General features: G+C 36.3%; 1 protein-coding gene across 1 annotated transcript in view; it reads left to right on the top strand.

The window, feature by feature from the left end:
• The window catches only part of USH2A (usherin), an 844,952-nt gene that overhangs the window by 506,715 nt on the left and 321,281 nt on the right, over window positions 1-16,956 (top strand). The window contains exons 36-37 of the mRNA XM_077157816.1: window positions 4-155; window positions 7,302-7,464. Coding sequence (XP_077013931.1) covers window positions 4-155; window positions 7,302-7,464 — 315 coding nt within the window. The remainder of the gene's footprint in view (window positions 1-3; window positions 156-7,301; window positions 7,465-16,956) is intronic.

Below are 16,956 nucleotides of genomic sequence, written 5' to 3'. Positions count from 1 at the left end.
CAGGTGTTATAACAAGCTATGGATTATATCTAGATGGCATATTAATTCACAATTCCTCACAACTCAGCTGTCATGCTTATGGATTTGCTCCTTGGAGCTTACATTCCTTCCGAGTCCAAGCATGCACCGCCAAAGGTTGTGCTATGGGTCCACTGGTGAGTATGTGGATTTACATTCCGGGCAGGTATTAAATGTCAGATGACAAAGAGGAGCCAGGAGGAAGCTGTGCACAGCCAGCCTTTTAAACAGGATGAGAGATTTTCTTTTTATAAAATTTAATGTAAGAGTTAGAAAGATTTTATATTCAACATAAATTTCAAGACTGCCCTGATTCTAGTGAAGGAAAGAATATATACATTTCATTGAAATAAAGGTAAGTTGGCAGATTTAGTGGGCACAAATACAAATTTGCCTAATTCAGGGACATATTTAAAGTGGATGTCTTTCTTGCTGATAATGGACTCAACAACTAAATACATTTATGATTAAAAAGTGAAAATAATGGTAAGTCCATAACTGCCACAGTATGGCAACATTATTCCCCAGTAAGTAAGTTAATTTATTAAAAGCTTGAGTTTATCCCACTCATTAGAATAAAATAGTTTTATTTCATTATTTTGATATAGTTTCATAAGAGCAGTTTTTAAAATTATATTAATATCAATTATTGATAGCACAGTCTCAGAAATCTTTAATTCATATCTATATTTCATTTGTAGTCAAAGTAACAAAATTATGATTTTTGTTTGTAATTTTTTTGTACACTATATGGTGGGGGGGGTCACATTTTATTCTTTTTTCAGGCGACTATCCAGTTATTGCAGCATCATTTGTTGATTTTTGTGGGGGGAGGTTGGGAAGTGCAAGGGCCAGGATTTGAACCCGGGTCTCCTGCATGGCAGGCAAGAATTCTACCACTGAACTACACTTGCATCCCCTTGTAATATAATTTAAAACCCAATTTATAGTACACAGTTGTCAAAGACTAGCATGAATTCTTCCATTTCAAACATCACACCTTAATTTTGTGTATTTTTCTTGATTTCTTAGATTTAGCTTCCTTTAGAGGAAATACTCATTATTTTTGCACATTTTGGGCAATGTTTGCCAATGTCCTATCACTTTAATGCACTATGTCTTCATTGAAGAGAGTATTATATTAATATTACCTTGAACAATAGCCCTAAGATTTGATTTTTGGCTTCCTTATTTTTTGCCTCCACCTCCCATTTCATTTCAGAGATTGGTGGCTTTCCAAGCTGCTCAGATTGTCTGTCGGTAGAGCTGAGCTGTCGTCTTTATTGCTGCTAAGCATTTTATAGCTAAGCCCCCTCTGATGGATACTTACTCTTAAAAGCAGGAGTGGCAATAGGCCAGCATTTCTTTTTCATTCAAAAAAAGAAACAAAAGAATTCTGCACGTGCACTTGCAACTTAAAATTTTTTAAGACTATCAACTGCAGATTTTGAATCTGGCTACTAAATTGTCTCCCACACTGTCTCCCGACATTCCAGCAACTTTAAACAAAAGGGATCCTTATTGATCTGCATCCTGCACAGATGAAAGGGGATGGTCACCTTACAAAATCAAATGCCATGGTGCCCTGATGGAAAAGGGGAAAACAGAATCGGATTGGGAGACCTACTCTGCCACTACATCATACATTGTAGACTCTCACCTGACTTAAAGCACACTCAGAGTTATTTCTCCCCCCATGACTTTTCTTTCTCCTGTACTCAATATGTAAACACTTTCCCAAGTCAATGATCCAACTCGAATCACTGGGATTGAACAGCGATGTGTTTATTTAGAATAAGCCAACCAAATGCTATCAAGAAGTTGAAACCCATGGCCTTCATTTGGTTTCTCAAAATGTTTTTGCCCTGATTACAGGCAATATTATGCCCTGAAAAGACTACAAAACTGAATATTTGAAATAGCTCTAGGTATCTAGCACAATCATGAAGATATTATAAATGCAGCGCTCTTTTTTGTTAGAGATTTAAAAATATACGTATCCTTATTGATTTAAGAAATCTATGAATGAATCTTAAAAGCCAGACTTTCCAATCTTTATATTATGTGGGAAATTCAATAAAACTCAGGCAAATGTAGCATTGGTATTTATGTATTTCTTGAAGGTATTCTTTTGGCAAATCCCAACACTAGAACTCTTTTGCAGTGAAACTCAATTTATTGGAACAAAAATTATGTATAATTTCCATTTTTAATCTCTTGCTGGCAGAAATCAAACAATACACTTTTGAAAGATTATATATGTTTTGTTTCTATGACAAATTCCTCAACGAAAATTCTTGATTTTTAGAAAAAGAAACTTGTTTTTTGTTTTTGTTTGAACGTCTCCTATACCACTGTTAAAAATGCATGCAGAGAAATACTATCTACAAACTGAGATGTGGTGTACTAGTTAGGGTTCTCTAGAGAAACAGAATCAACAGGGAAAACTCACAAATATAAAATTTATAAAAGTGTCTCATGTGACTGTGAGAACACAGTGTCCAAAATCCACAGGGTAGGCTGTGAGGCCGACGATTCTGATGGAGGGTCTGGACGAACTCCACAGGAGAGACTTACTGTCCAAAGTAGGAAGAGAGCTGTCTCTTCTGAATCCTCCTTAAAAATCTTCCAGCGATTAGATTAAGCATTACTCATTGCAGAAGACACTCCCCTTTGGCTGATTACAAATGGAATCAGCTGTAGATGCAACTGACCTGATCATGATTTAATTCCATGAAATGTCCTCATCACAGCAGACAGGCCAGTACTTACCCAACCAGACAAATAGGTACCACCACTTGGCCAAGTTGACACATGAACCTGACCTTGACAGTCCACCCCTTGTCAACTTGGCAGCTATACATACCACCTTAAACCATAACTAATTTCTAAATAAAAAACAATAAAATACACATTTCTTCTTTCACCTAACAATACTCAACTGTCCTGTATATAACTGGGAACACATTAAATCTCTCCAGAATAGGGTGCAAGCCTTTGGGTAATATTTGTTCTTAAACCTGGTATCTTACCACTACCTTCTTCCACTACCCATTCCACGTTTTCTTTACTTTCAGCAAGTACTTCAGCTGGCCGTGGTTCTTTGCCTGGTGGGGTGACCCAAACCTTCATTCCTGAAGTTTCAGAGCCATTGGTAGTCTTGCCTGGATTGGGTTGTTACAGTTTTCCATTGATTTTAATCACAGGGCATGGTAGTACTAAAAGACGCCCTAGGGGATCTCCTATATTCCAAGAAAACTCTTCTTTACCTCCATTATGTAGTTGCAGTCTTATTTCCCCCTGATAGTCAGGGTCAGTCACCCCAGACAATAATGTAATCCCTTTCTTGGCTTGTTGATCCAGGGGCATGAGTAGCCCAAAGTGACCAGGTGGCAATCTTCGATTCCAGTTCAATGGAATCATTATTGTTTCTCCTGGTGGAAGCACTCACCCTTTTGGAACTAAAACCTATAGACCAGCAGAGCTCAGGGTCGCAGGAACAGGAAGCAAAAATTTTCCTAGTGGATCACTAGGGGTAATAGTGAGTTGTACCACTCCCATTTCCACCCCTTGGTTCCTGGACCCATGGATCCTGGCTATGGGAGAGACAGCACCATACAGCGGATGCTGATTGAGAGCATATACAACTTCTTGGAGAACATTACCCCAGCCCTTCAAGGTATTGCCACCTAGTTGGCATTCCACCATTCTATCAATCCAGCTGCTTCTGGATGATGGGGAACATGGTAAGACCAGAGAATTCCAAGAGCATGTGCCCATTCCCACACTTCATTTGCAGTGATATGTGTTCCTTGATCAGAAGCAATGCTGTATGGAATACCATGATCATGGATAAGGCATTCTGTAAGCCCATGGTTGATGATCCTGAAATTGGCAGTTGCTCACACAATGAAAGAAAAAAAATAGTAAAAAAGAACAAATTTTACAAAGTAGAGTATTTAAAAAAATATAAATGCATACACAAAATCTCTATTCTTGACATTTTAATGCAGTATTGGCCCAGTGTTTTGTTTTCCTAACTTGACTGAAATAATAATCAAGTTGTAATTCAGAAGGAATTTCTCTGTCCCAATCTGAAAGATTCCCTGTGATTTGTTCAGTTCCTGTCTGAACTTTGCATTAGACTTTTAAAGAAATTCCAAAATAGAAAAAAATTAATTGTGCCTTTCATCCCAATTTTAGGTTGCTAATTTTAGGATTGTAGAAATTAAATCCAGTAATTGGGTATTTACATGTTTGAAATAATGAAAAAAATAACTGACATAGAATGCAATAGAGAAGATATTTTTAAGTATAGTCCTTGCTTTCAATTGCATTAGCCATAAACCTTCACTTTTTTCCACAAGTAAATAATTTCGCTGTTATTTTTTTTTTCAATTTTTCTACTTAGCCAATGTTAGATAGTATTTGTGAGAGATTGAGACTGGGAATTTTATGACTGTGTTTGGAATTAGATCCAATTCTCCAGGATCCTCTAAGGATGATATGGGAAACTCTAGGTCACTGCTGTATGATAGAGTTAAATAGATGCCTCAGTTTCTTGGTGATGGTGTGCTTATTACAGGTTAACACGCCCAGACACACACACATACTGCACACATACAAAGGAAAAATAAACTAGTTTAAGGCACCTAATTTTTCATGGAAATAAATATACATTTTTTTTAACTTTAAAGATCAGATTTATTTGGAGAAAATAAAAAACCCATAACCCAAAGGATGGGGATTTTTATATCTCAAGACACCTCCTAGGTATTAAGTCTACAGATTACAAATCATTTTCATAGAAGATATTTTTGTACAAATTTTCCACGTATTCAGGAGCTGGACATAAATCAATCCTTGTTTCTGTTTTAACAGGGGGAAGGAGGGTGGGGAATGGAAAAGAGAAGTTTTGGGTGCAACTATTTGGAAGAAGAGTAGAAATGAAGAGGGCAAAATCTACCTTTCCATCATCTACAGTAAATAGTTTAAATTAAAAAAAAAAACAACTTTCACCCTTGGGTTTCTTTCTGCAAAAGCTTACTTCCTAGCTACTAACCAATCCATGCCAATAATTTAAAATTCACTTGGAATACATTTTATGTCCACTGGGTAAATGATTCATTGTATCCACTATTGGTAATATATTTTATGGAAGAGAAAATTCTATGTGGGAAATTTGAACGAAACCTATTTTTCCCGTTCCTCCTTGGAAAACATACTTATTTTACCAAGTCCTGGTGTTCTTCAATATTACTAAAGGGAAATAATGCCTACTTAAAGGGATTGATGTGAAAAATAAATGAAGTATAATTTATAAGAGAGTCTCTGGGACGTGGTATGAATTTTTTTAAGGATGAGAACTTTATTAAAATTTGTGTATATCTTCATTGTACAATGTTATCAAATATTTTTCCTACGAGTTAGGGGATTTTCCAGGTCAACTCTCAACCAACTTTTAGTTTCCAAGTGCCTTTTCCTTAAGATTCTTTTTAAGAGAATACAGATAAACAAAAAGTTAGGATACACGTGTATAGATATAGATTAGAAAGATTGATAATTAGATAAAGATGACTTATAGAAAAATAGTACAATTGCCAAATACTTGCTTTATGCACAAACAAGAGGAAATAAAAATTATATTTGAAAAAATGTGAATCTCTTATTGAGGAAAGTTGACTCTCATAATTAAAGAAATGTTTAAAGCTTTTTAAAAGTAAATGAAAGATGGGCGATGTGACAGTGGCTCAGTGGCAGAGTTCTCACCTGCCATGCCAGAGACCTGGGTTCGATTCCTGGTACCTGCCCAGGCCAAAAAAAAGTAAATGAAAAATGGATACACACAGACCCATGATTTTAGTGTTTGAACAGCAAGGGGTTATGGTTAATCCTATTCTGTACCTGAGGCTCAAGTTAAAACAATAATACATTTTATAATGTAAAGCCAGAGTGTTTATTCAGATATTTAAGGATATTAAAAGACCCATTTATTTTGAATTAACCAGATATTTGAGACTAATCTACAGGAGAATGGAATTATCTTGAATTTTCCTTAATTCTCTACTTCAACTTTTTGAGTTTCATGTGTTTGCAGCCCTATAAATATCACTTTCATTTAATAATCCAAACTATATACATAGACATAACAAATAATTTCTTCATTACAAAATGTTTAAATGATGAATATATATTTTTCCAGTCATTATTCTTTTTTGTATAATATTAGACTTAAATGATTAGGAATTATAGCTCTAAAGAACCCTATAGCCTGCCTTGGATGAAAATAAACCATGTTGTGACTCCATATTTATCAAAAATTTAAACTGTCTTTTTCACATTTATTTTCATAATTGAAAAGTGGTATTCATCATAACAAAGTGTTCATAATTGAGAACCTTTATTGCTCGTCCAAGGATTTCATATCACCTTCTGGAGATTCATGAGCCTGTACTTTAACATTAAGGTAAAAATTATCAATATTTGATAAATCTTAAAAGGCCAAATAATAAAATATCCTCAACCCCTTTCTGCATTTTTTTTTCTTTCTTTGTCTTCCTCTGGTCACTTAGACCTTTTAATTATTTAAATATTTGAACTCTTTCTGGCCACTATACAGTTAGAGAGTACATTTTATTTCAGAGATCTTCTCTTCAAATATTAATAATTATTTGTTAATCTCTAATAATTAATAGCTTCCTGTTTTCTGCATAGGTACATTAACACCAAATTAAGGAAATTTTCAACTTTTTATGACTATACCTTAGGGCTGAAACCACTCATCTATTCCTCCATGTCTGGCAGGAAGGCATCTTTACATATGCAGAGTGAAAGTGTTTAGAGAACTGTTTTAGCAAACGTGTGTGTGTGATGTTTGATGTGAACTTTTAACAAAGCCCAGAAGTCTTATCGTTTCAGTCAAGAATTTCAGAAAACAAACTTTATTTCTTCTCCTTTGTTGTCAGAAACATTATTTTTAAGCAGCCTGAAAAATAGCATTTGATTATACACAGCCATCGGTACAATCGCAGTGTGAGATTCACATACTCTGGAAATCACAAACAACCGCCTGGGTCAGAGGCACAAATTTTAAGCTTAACAGCAGGAGGAAGAAAACACGAGGTTTGCTTTGATCCCGCTGACAAAATGAGGTATTCATACAAGATGCTACTGTCAAAACAGTTTACTTCACAGCAAAAAGCGAGTCTTTGAAGAAATATGCGCAAAGTGAAGCATGTACTTATTTTATTTGCAAACAAAAGTAAATCTCTTTATACTTGCAGGTGGAAAATCGAACTCTGGAAGCCCGTCCTGAAGGAACAATAAATGTAGTTGTCAAAACGGAGGGATCCCGAGAAGCCCTCGTGAAGTGGGAAGCACCTTTTTCCCCTAATGGCCATTTAACATACTCAGTCCTTTTTACTGGGACGTTCTATGCAGATAAAGGTAATACAATTGTTGTAGTTTTAAATTTTTAAATAACATTGGGAAACAGTTTATTTTCTTCTGAAATCTTTCTTTTAGCCACTGATTTTAATGTTTTTGCCCTAAAAATAACCCACATAGTTGAACTAGTGCAGCAAGTCTCAAATTGTGGGGCCGAAGCAGCAGAAACAGGCTTTTCTGAGAAATTATTGACAATGTAAATTCCCAGACCCACTCACTTCCAAACTATAGAATCAGAAACACTGGGGTGGGACCCAGCAATCTGCATTTTAAACCCTTCAGGTACTTCTAATGTACACTCAAGTGTGAGGGTCTACCGTATATTCTATGATCTTTTCCCCTCACTTAATTAAAATGGTTAAAAGCTAAAACACTATTCATGCAGAGAGTCGGGTTTTAATTTTGCAATCCATCTTTAAGTTTTTGGAGTTTCTGTTTTAATATTTCAATTTGAAACTGGTAATGCTGATACATGTTCTAATAAATTAACTGAACATGGGCTAGACTGCATAAGGTTTTCTGAACATATTATCAGACTTTAATTCAAGAAATCAGGTGGGCTTCGTAATGGGATGCTTATTTTAAGCAAATCCTGGCACAGAAAAATGCAGCTGCGTATGCTAGAAACTTTGAATTTGTTTGAGTATCTTTTTGTTTTTAAAATAATTTCCTTTTGTCATTTCCAGAAGTGGTCGTGCAATTTTTAAAGACATTTTCAGTGTTTCTTTTTAAGTTAACAGCAACTGTAAAATAACGTGGGCAGAGTCACACATACTGATAACGGTAAAATCATTTTCTTAGGTTTGAAAAGGTTTCTTTGCTCCTGAATTATCTAAAATTTTTATAGGCCTTAATGACATCCTGAAAGTGGAAAAAACAGGTGAGGAAAGAATAAAACGTGTTCCTATTTGCGTACCGTGTTGGCAAGCAAGCAAACATGCAACTCAAGTACGTGCCAGAGTTTGAGCTGCTCTCAAAGATTGGTGTGTCCCTTTTTTATGCAATCAGGGCTTTGATGTATTCTGCTGTGAAGCACTTGTAAGATTATGAGGTGAAGGAGTGATGATCGATTTGAAAAAAAGAAGCAACATTTAGGCCGAACTCATGACAGCCCAGCCATTTCTGCCAAGGCAGCTGGGTGAATAATGCAAGAGCCGCATTCCCCCTTGTGTTTCATCTTGCATTGTTTTTGCAGAGAAAATTTCTGCTGGCCTCCTAAGTCATGTCATCTTCAGTTGTCATCCCGTCTCTCAAACCATCAACACGGTATTAAATGTTGCAAAGCTGCGCAGCAAGAGAACTTTCAAAAGTCAGAACCCATTTGCCAAGCAGCTCTCGTAGAAAATATATTCTGTTCTCGGCAGAATTTTCCTTCAGTTCTTTCCACTGAGAAGTTTACTGATTTCTCCCAGTGGAATCTGCTGGAATTTATCGGTTCATGGTTGGCAGTCACAGATTAAGGTAAATGTCTATCCGTAATGGCCCTCTACATGTTAGTATTGCAGTAAAGCTGGACTTTTATGTCAAAGATATCGGAGAGGGAGCTATTACACATGACAGGGGTGATCGAGGGATTCCAGACCAAGGCAAGCATTATTAAATATTGACTAGTTCTGTGATTTATGTAGAGCTGGAGGAAAAAAGTGACTTTTTAACCATTATATATTCTTCAGCAACGAAAACCAGCCATTTATCTCCTGCTGGTAATAAAGAACAGAGTGCCTGCATATTTTAGTGGCATGAAAACCTGGTCTTACAAATGAGATGAACTCCTTCATGATAACGTTTCAGTTTGTTAATTGCCAAAAGCAAAACAGACAAATTGGAAGCAATTATCAGATTTGACTTAAAGAGTTTTGCAGTACGCCTTCAACTCTGGGGTAGGAAGGGGGTGAGTTTGGAAGTAAAAGGATGAGCTTGGGATCGGCCCTGGGAAATTCATTTCATTGGCTCACTGCCAGTGGAACTCTAAAGTCCACTTGTTAAGTAAAAGGACTTCAAATACTGTCTTGTCCTGTCACCCATCAGCAACTGGGTGACATTTACACTGAGGGTGGGGAGGGCCACTTGGCTCCACAAGACATGAATTAAAGATTCATTCATCAAACTTATTTAAGATATCATCTGGTCGCTAGATTTATACAAAGCTTATTGAATTGTCCGATGGCTAATTGGTTATTTCCTTGACATAATGAACAACGGTATTTCATCCTTTTCTGTGATGATTGCTAAAAAGGTGGTGGTTAGAATTTATAAGAAAGGGAAATTCAAGTTTATAAGATAGGGAACAAGGTTAGTTTCAAAAGAACGGTGCCTGAAACCAGGTCACTATTCTGCTGGGCAAGACATTGAACTGCTCTGTGTGACACTGACGTAGGAACCCTAATCTACAAGTCAACTCAGATCCTGGATTAAAACTTCACAAAGTCAACATTAGATTCCATGACAACAGAGGAGGCAGCACATATGAAAGTGTGATTTCTTAAAAGTTCATTACTTTTGACCAGATATTATATTCTCAAGAAACAAAATATAAAAGACAAGAGTAAGCAGGTAAAAGTGTCCCCCAAGTTTTTCTTCAGTCTCTAAGGAAACTAGTGTGCTTGGTTTCTTATATCCTTGTAAGGACTACTTTGTGAATATATACCTCTGTATTCATAAATATTTATACACATACATATTCTCCTCCTTTACATATGTACTGTCTCCTTCTCACGCATAAACCCTTTCCATATAACGATACTGAGTTGTATGTACCATTTTCACCTTGCTTTTTTCAACTTAATGATAATTTCAGATCCCTTGTTATATCAGTACCTATAGCATTAAGTATTCCATTGTATAAATAATACCATCATTGGTTTAATCAGTTCCCTATTACAAGACATTTAAATTGTTTCCAATCTTTTGATGTTTCAAAGAAAGAATGTATTCATGAGTACATGTCTAGGTTTGCCATTTCACATGTTCGCATGTAAATTAGTAGGGCAAATTCCTTGCAGTGAAATTGTCAGGATAAAGGAAGTGTGATTTTGCAACTTTGTATGCTATCAAATTTTGCTTCGTAGAGGTCATCCAATTTAGACTTCCACTAAAAATGATGAGACAGCCTGTATCTCTACATCCTTGCCAATGAAGTGTGTTGTCAAACTTGTGTCCTTTGCCAATTCAGTATACTAAAAATAATTTTTCATATCTTTTATTTCTTTCATTATGAGTAAGTCAGCGTATTTTCCTGTGTTGGAAAATCATTCATAATGGGAATTGTGGGAAGATGTAGGAAGCTTCAGGAACCAGTCCCTCTAACCAAAACAACCATTATATAGGAAGAAATGGTCTGAATCAACTATTTCAAAACTCCAGAGTCCAGTAGAACACTGTACACCATTCAGAGAAGAACCGAGGATGAGGCTGGCTAATTATGGTCGACAGCAGGGAATTGCCCTTTCCACATGGTGGTCGCTGTTGCCCACCCCCCACCCTCATGGATGGCGGCAGTAAGGCATGGACCCTGGCATAGCATGCTGATGCCAGAGAGGGACATAAAGATCTGTTTATGTCCTGTATATATAATACAGGTTATCAGTGGGTGGTGTAGTGGCAGGAAATAGGGAGTCATACTTAAATTGGACAGAGTTTCTTGGGATGATGGAAAAGTTTTAGTAATGAAACAGGGGGATGATAACACAACTTTGTGAATATAATTAAAAATACTGAAGTATGCATTTGAATGTCATTAAGAGAAGAAATAGGTTGTATATATATGTATGTAACTAGAATAAAATTTTTTAAATTCACGGAAATGCACAACACAAATAGTAAACCACAAGCTAAACCATGGGCAATAGTTAAATAGTGCATATGTAAAAATGTGTTTTTATCAATTGTAGCAAATGTACCACATCAGTGCAAGGTTTTAATAGTAGTGTGGTATACGAAAACCCTGTATCTTATGCAGGAAATTCCTATAAACCCACAACTTCTCTAATTAAAAAAAAAAAAAAGGTGTATTTCTTTTTCTGTGAAGTCTTGGTATCTTTTCGCTATATGTCCACTGAGCTTTCTGAACTCTCTGTATAGTAAGGAAGTCTATAATGTGAGTTGTGACTTTTCCCTTGTGTCATAGCTATTTCTAGTACTTTGCTTACCTTTTTAAAAATACTTATATTTAATCTCTTTGAAATTTATACTGATAGAATATGTATGGTGCAAAGCTATATTAATCAGGGTTCTCTAGAGAAACGGAACCAACAGGAGAGATCTGTAAATATGAGATTTATAAAGGTGTCTCATCCAACCATGGGGATGGAAGACTCCAAAATCCACAGAGCAGACTGTGAAGCTGGCAATCGTGAGGGAGGGTCTGGAAGAATTCCATAGAAGAGGCTCGCTGGCTGAAGGAGCAGTGAAAAGAATCTCTCTTCCCCTTTTAAGCACTTTCAACTGATTGGATTATCTCGTTGTGGCAGGCACGCCTTAGGTTGATTGCAGATGTGATCAGCCACAGGTTCAGGCAACTGACTGGTGATTTAATCAACCAGCCATGAAGTACCCTTGTAGCCACGGTGAAGCCAGTGCTTGCCTGACCACGTAACTGGTGTAATCACTTGACCAAGCTGACACCAAAAACTATCACAAAATCAAATCTATTTTCCCTAGATAAATCTCATTGTCTCCAAGCCATTTATTATATAACCCATATTCCCCAGCCCTCCGCAACCCCCACCCATGGTTTGAATTGCCAGTTTTAAAAGGAACTAAATTTCTGCCTTCATCTATAAATATGCCTGGGCAGACTGTACCCTCATTTACATTATTATCATATTTTAATTATTGAAGTACTGTAATTAATTAAATACCTGGGAGGAAGAGTCCCTGTCATTATTTCGTTTTATAGAGTTTTTCTACCAGTTTTGTCTTATTTTTTTCAAAACAATGTTTATAAGTTGCTAATTCTCCCCCGAACTCCCAATGGCATTTTTACAAGGATGTGTTGAATTTATAGGCTAACTTAGGTAGAATCAATATGTTTATGATGTTTGAAGGTTCTAATCAATATAATAGTCTCTATATTTGTATTCTGGGTCCCTCAGAAGAGCTTAAAGTTTCGCCATATAGGTCTGGCACATTTTTGTTTTTATGCCTCGATATTTTACAATTCTATATATTTTTATATTGTGTCTATTTTATATATTAACATATATGTCATATAATATGTTATATATTAACATATGTCATATTATCTCTCATATTATTATATAAATAATATTATATTAATAATAATGTAACTTAAAAGTACTACTATTTTAAAGGAAATATAGATTTTACAGTTAGATTCCTTTCTTGAGAAAGCCCTACATTCAAATGTTTATATCTATTTATTGACTGATGTTTCATCTGACTCCTACAGCATCTGTGATTTTTTGTTACTAGGATTTGTTGTCATTTTTCCTAAAGCACAGAAATTTTACCAGGTGCAAATGATAACCTGATTAATTAGACTGTCCACTAGTTTTTAATAAACTAAATCTGAGGTTCATAAAATAGTACCAAAGGTTAGCCCTGAAGGATCTCTACCCTTATAGAATTTGCAAAGAAATAGAGAAGATAAGACAGGCAAACCCAGCCAAGCCATTATCAAGTGAAGCAAAAGAGAAACCAGGTGCTGGTATGATAAGTGAGGTAGAGTTATATGGGGAAAGATTTGGGAGAAACTGGGCCTTATCTTTTGCTTTCATTACGGATTAGAATATTTTGAGTATGATAAATGTGAAAAGCAAAAATCAACAGATTGCCCAACCCACACTGGGATGTATTAGAATATATTTTCTGCCTTTGCCTAACGTCCACCATAAAAGAAAGAAATAGCAATTGGTTGTGCGAGATTCAACCTGATTTGAAACATGCCTTCAATTATGAGGAACATATGATGCAAATTAGTTTTTCTAGGGTATTCAAGTGCCATTTACTGACCTGGAATAAGTGATTTGTTCAATGACTCTCAAGAGTGTGTCATTGGCCTTGCATAGGTGAATAGTCAATTCACAGGGATCAGTTTACAAACTCTTCAGAATTATTTTCTCTCCACATATCTGAATTAACCAAGCATTTAAATTACTGGCTACAGGCTTATAAAAGTTCCCTATGAAACATTGAATTGTGAGTTTTTGATATAAGAAGTGTGTAAACTCAGGAATAATAACTAAAATAAGTGACAGCACTGTAGTAGAAGTCTGGGTTAAGTCTGGCTTAAGTGACTGGCTCCTAAAATTGCAGATTCTACTTAATTAACAGGTTGATGAAAATAATGACTGATGAGAATTTATGATTAAGTGATTGTTTTGTAAAGATTCAAAAATATTGTCAATTGCAAATATGACTAACCAACTAACTTTCAACAAGGAAAATAAAAAAAAAATTTTATTAAGAGAAAAAGATATTCTGAGGTCCTACAGGATATTTTTACTGATGCCAGCCTCTTTACCACTAGGCTTCCTTTAGCTACTTTACCTGGTAGAATTCTTCCTGGACGCTACCATGTCTAAGGATATATTTCCTGCTTTTCTCTTAAACAGTTATCGCGGGGTCCACTGCGAACGCTTCAGTTCTTCATTATCCTTCCTTTTGAATGAACTAGGAAGTGAACTTCATTGCTTGACAACTTGACAGATTATTTTGCATCTGAGTTTCTAAGGCACGGCACCAGGGTGTGCTAATTGTTGGCTCCTTTGTGCACTGTTAACTCTCACCTGCTCTGAAAATCTGAATTGCAGTTTAGTTTTTGTCTTCAAATGCTTCTTTCTCCTAATCCCCTATTTTGTGGTGTGGCATAGAATAAAGATGTTTATTTGAGAAAGAAAGAAGATGGATTGCTAAAAAAAAAAAAAAGGCAAATGAAAATGATCCTACAGTATCAGCAAAGGGAAATATCATTTCAGTAAAAAGCAGCTGGATAAATTCATATTGGTGGGACTGAATCAGTTTATTGATCCCTGAAAATTCTGCTTTCTCAGTTTGGATTAGTTTTAGGGCATTTTTTTCCTGAATGCCCTAAACAGGAATGGGTCTTTTTCCAGGAAGAGTGGGAAGAAACAAGAGGAAAGGGGAAAAAAGGGATGGAAAGGGAAAGGCAGAGGGGGACAAAAGGTAAAGGAAGAGTAGAAAAAGAGCAAGTCTAAGTTAGCAGTAATCAGATGTTTTCCTTGTTTGTAAGAACTGATGACCCTGAAAAAAAAAAACAACTTTATTTTAGAAGACTGTTTTAGGAAAGATGGAAATGAAAATTTGAAAAGAATACATAAAAATAAATGCACATTATTTTTGCAGTGCATTAAATAGAAAAGGGAGAGAGAGCTGGAGCAAACTGTTGATTCCAGAGCAGAATAATTTGGAATAATCACAGCTGATTCCAGCTGGAAGTAAGAAATCTTAAGGATGAGTCAGAGGCCATAAGTGTAAAAAGCCTTTAGGAGGGCAAAAGTTTATCTTCACATAAATTGCAATGATTGTCCACGAAACCCATTTTTTTGGTGACTCATGTACTGTTAATTTTTTCTTCTTTCTCATGTTTTTCTCCTGCTTTCCTTTCTCCAATAATTTCTAACTGATTGAACAAGCAAAAACTCCGAAGATACCCCAAAACAAGCAAGGAAACTCGGTTGGAGCGGTCAGAGAAATAAACCGGCCCCATTATTTATAACCAAGGCATGAAGCAGTGTTAGAGAAGTGCTGAGGAGGGGAAGCTTCTGCTTTTTTGAGATCAGAGGTTGGAAACAGGAGCACGAAGTTTTCTCTACACTGGCAATATCTGCTGGGGAAGGAGGAGCTTTAAAGACTAATAAGGATTTTTCTAGGTAGAGAAGGTGAAGGAATGTCATCCGTACCACCAACACTCTGACTTCTCTGAGACTAAACATTTCCCTCTTTTGTTACTGGAGTCAGTTTCTCAATTCCAGTATCAGTAGCACAGCGTTTGCCCCTTGGCCTGGATCCCATCTACAGTCAAAGAAAATCAAGAACCTCACTGGCATAGGTGGAGAAAGGACTGCTGGGGTTTAAACTAAATAGCCATGTATTTTTAACTACCTTAAAACACCAGCAGCCAGAATAAGCTTCCCTTCTCCTGGAGTTGTCAGTACCAGAAATCGTGTCAGTGTATTCAAATGCTGTTAATCTCTAAAAATCTTGAAGAACTGTGAAAATATAGTCCATCTTTCAAGGTTACCTAGAGAAATTCAGAAGCATTTTCCCGCAATTTGATTCTCTGGGTGCCTTTCCTCCCAGAATAAAATGTGTTGTCTAAAAATTGCAAGGGGCCAAAAGATGCAGAAGCATTGTTTCCTCAGAAAGGTAAAGAAAATAATTATACGTGCGAACAACTTAGATTTCCAGGGAGTCTGCAGGAAGACTAATGGTGCTAGAAAAGAGACAGCTTTGTTTTATAGTCCCTGATGTCTGTTTTTTAGTGTAGAGGGAAATGTGCACTTTCAGAGCTGTGCTTGCAAGCAATGCAGTATATCTGACACACCGCCCTCTGGGAAAACCCGCCAGTGGGGGAATTGTTCCGGTGACGCAGTACAGCTTGTAACTTGGAATCCCGTCGGAGAACTTTACAGTTGCTTGTCAGTCAGTTGGAAGATAAAAGAGGCAGCTTCTTTTCAAGCCATTTGAATTCATTTTCCCGTAATGAGTTAGAGGGTCAGGCAGCGGGAGTGAGCTAGCCTCACTCAGATCTGATCAAGTACGCATCGTGAGGGGGAGAAAAGAGAGCATAGCATGCCAACTGTGAGCAGAGTAACGTTGCTTGTTGTTGACCCACTTCTTTTTAGGACAGTTTTCCAGATTTCTGGGCCAATATTCTCGAATTTTCTCCTTCTCAAAGGAGAGGTCAGAGAATGCTGAAATTTATCCCATTATTTTATAAAAGCCCCATTTATGGAGATTGAAACTCAGTAAAATTGTAAAGTGGCAGATGAAAGGGTTTCACACAAATACTCAAGGGCCTACTTGTTAAAGATATTGTATTATGTGGGGTTTTTTCACATTATATATATTTATTCGCTATGCGATGTATTCAAATGATAGAAGAAATTAAATGAGCATCGTGTTAGGCAGTTCTTTTGTCCTGGACCTCTCTCTCTCTGGCCAATGTTTTAAAGCCACAAAAGAGTCATCAGGAACGGCAACTGTGAGAAAAAGGTTCTTGTGTTCGAAGCAAGCATTGTATGAAGTGCAATGAAAATATGGGGAGAAAATTACACTCTCCCTTTTTGTTTGGGAAGCAGATTTCTCGTCTGTAAAAAGAAATGTCAGTATATATACTTTTGCAGTTCCAATACATTTCTGGAGGTATAACTACGTACAAATAGAAACACACAGGGGAAAATATGTTTTATCCAGAAATAAAAATCATTGCTATACCATTGCTGAAAATAGGAATGGGCAATAATAAGATATATCTTATTTCAAACATTTAGCTATAGAGTACTTGTT

The sequence above is a fragment of the Tamandua tetradactyla genome, chromosome 4, assembly GCF_023851605.1.
Source record: "Tamandua tetradactyla isolate mTamTet1 chromosome 4, mTamTet1.pri, whole genome shotgun sequence".
In the NCBI taxonomy this organism is placed as follows: Eukaryota; Metazoa; Chordata; class Mammalia; order Pilosa; family Myrmecophagidae; genus Tamandua; species Tamandua tetradactyla.
This window is presented reverse-complemented; position numbering and strand designations above follow the sequence as displayed.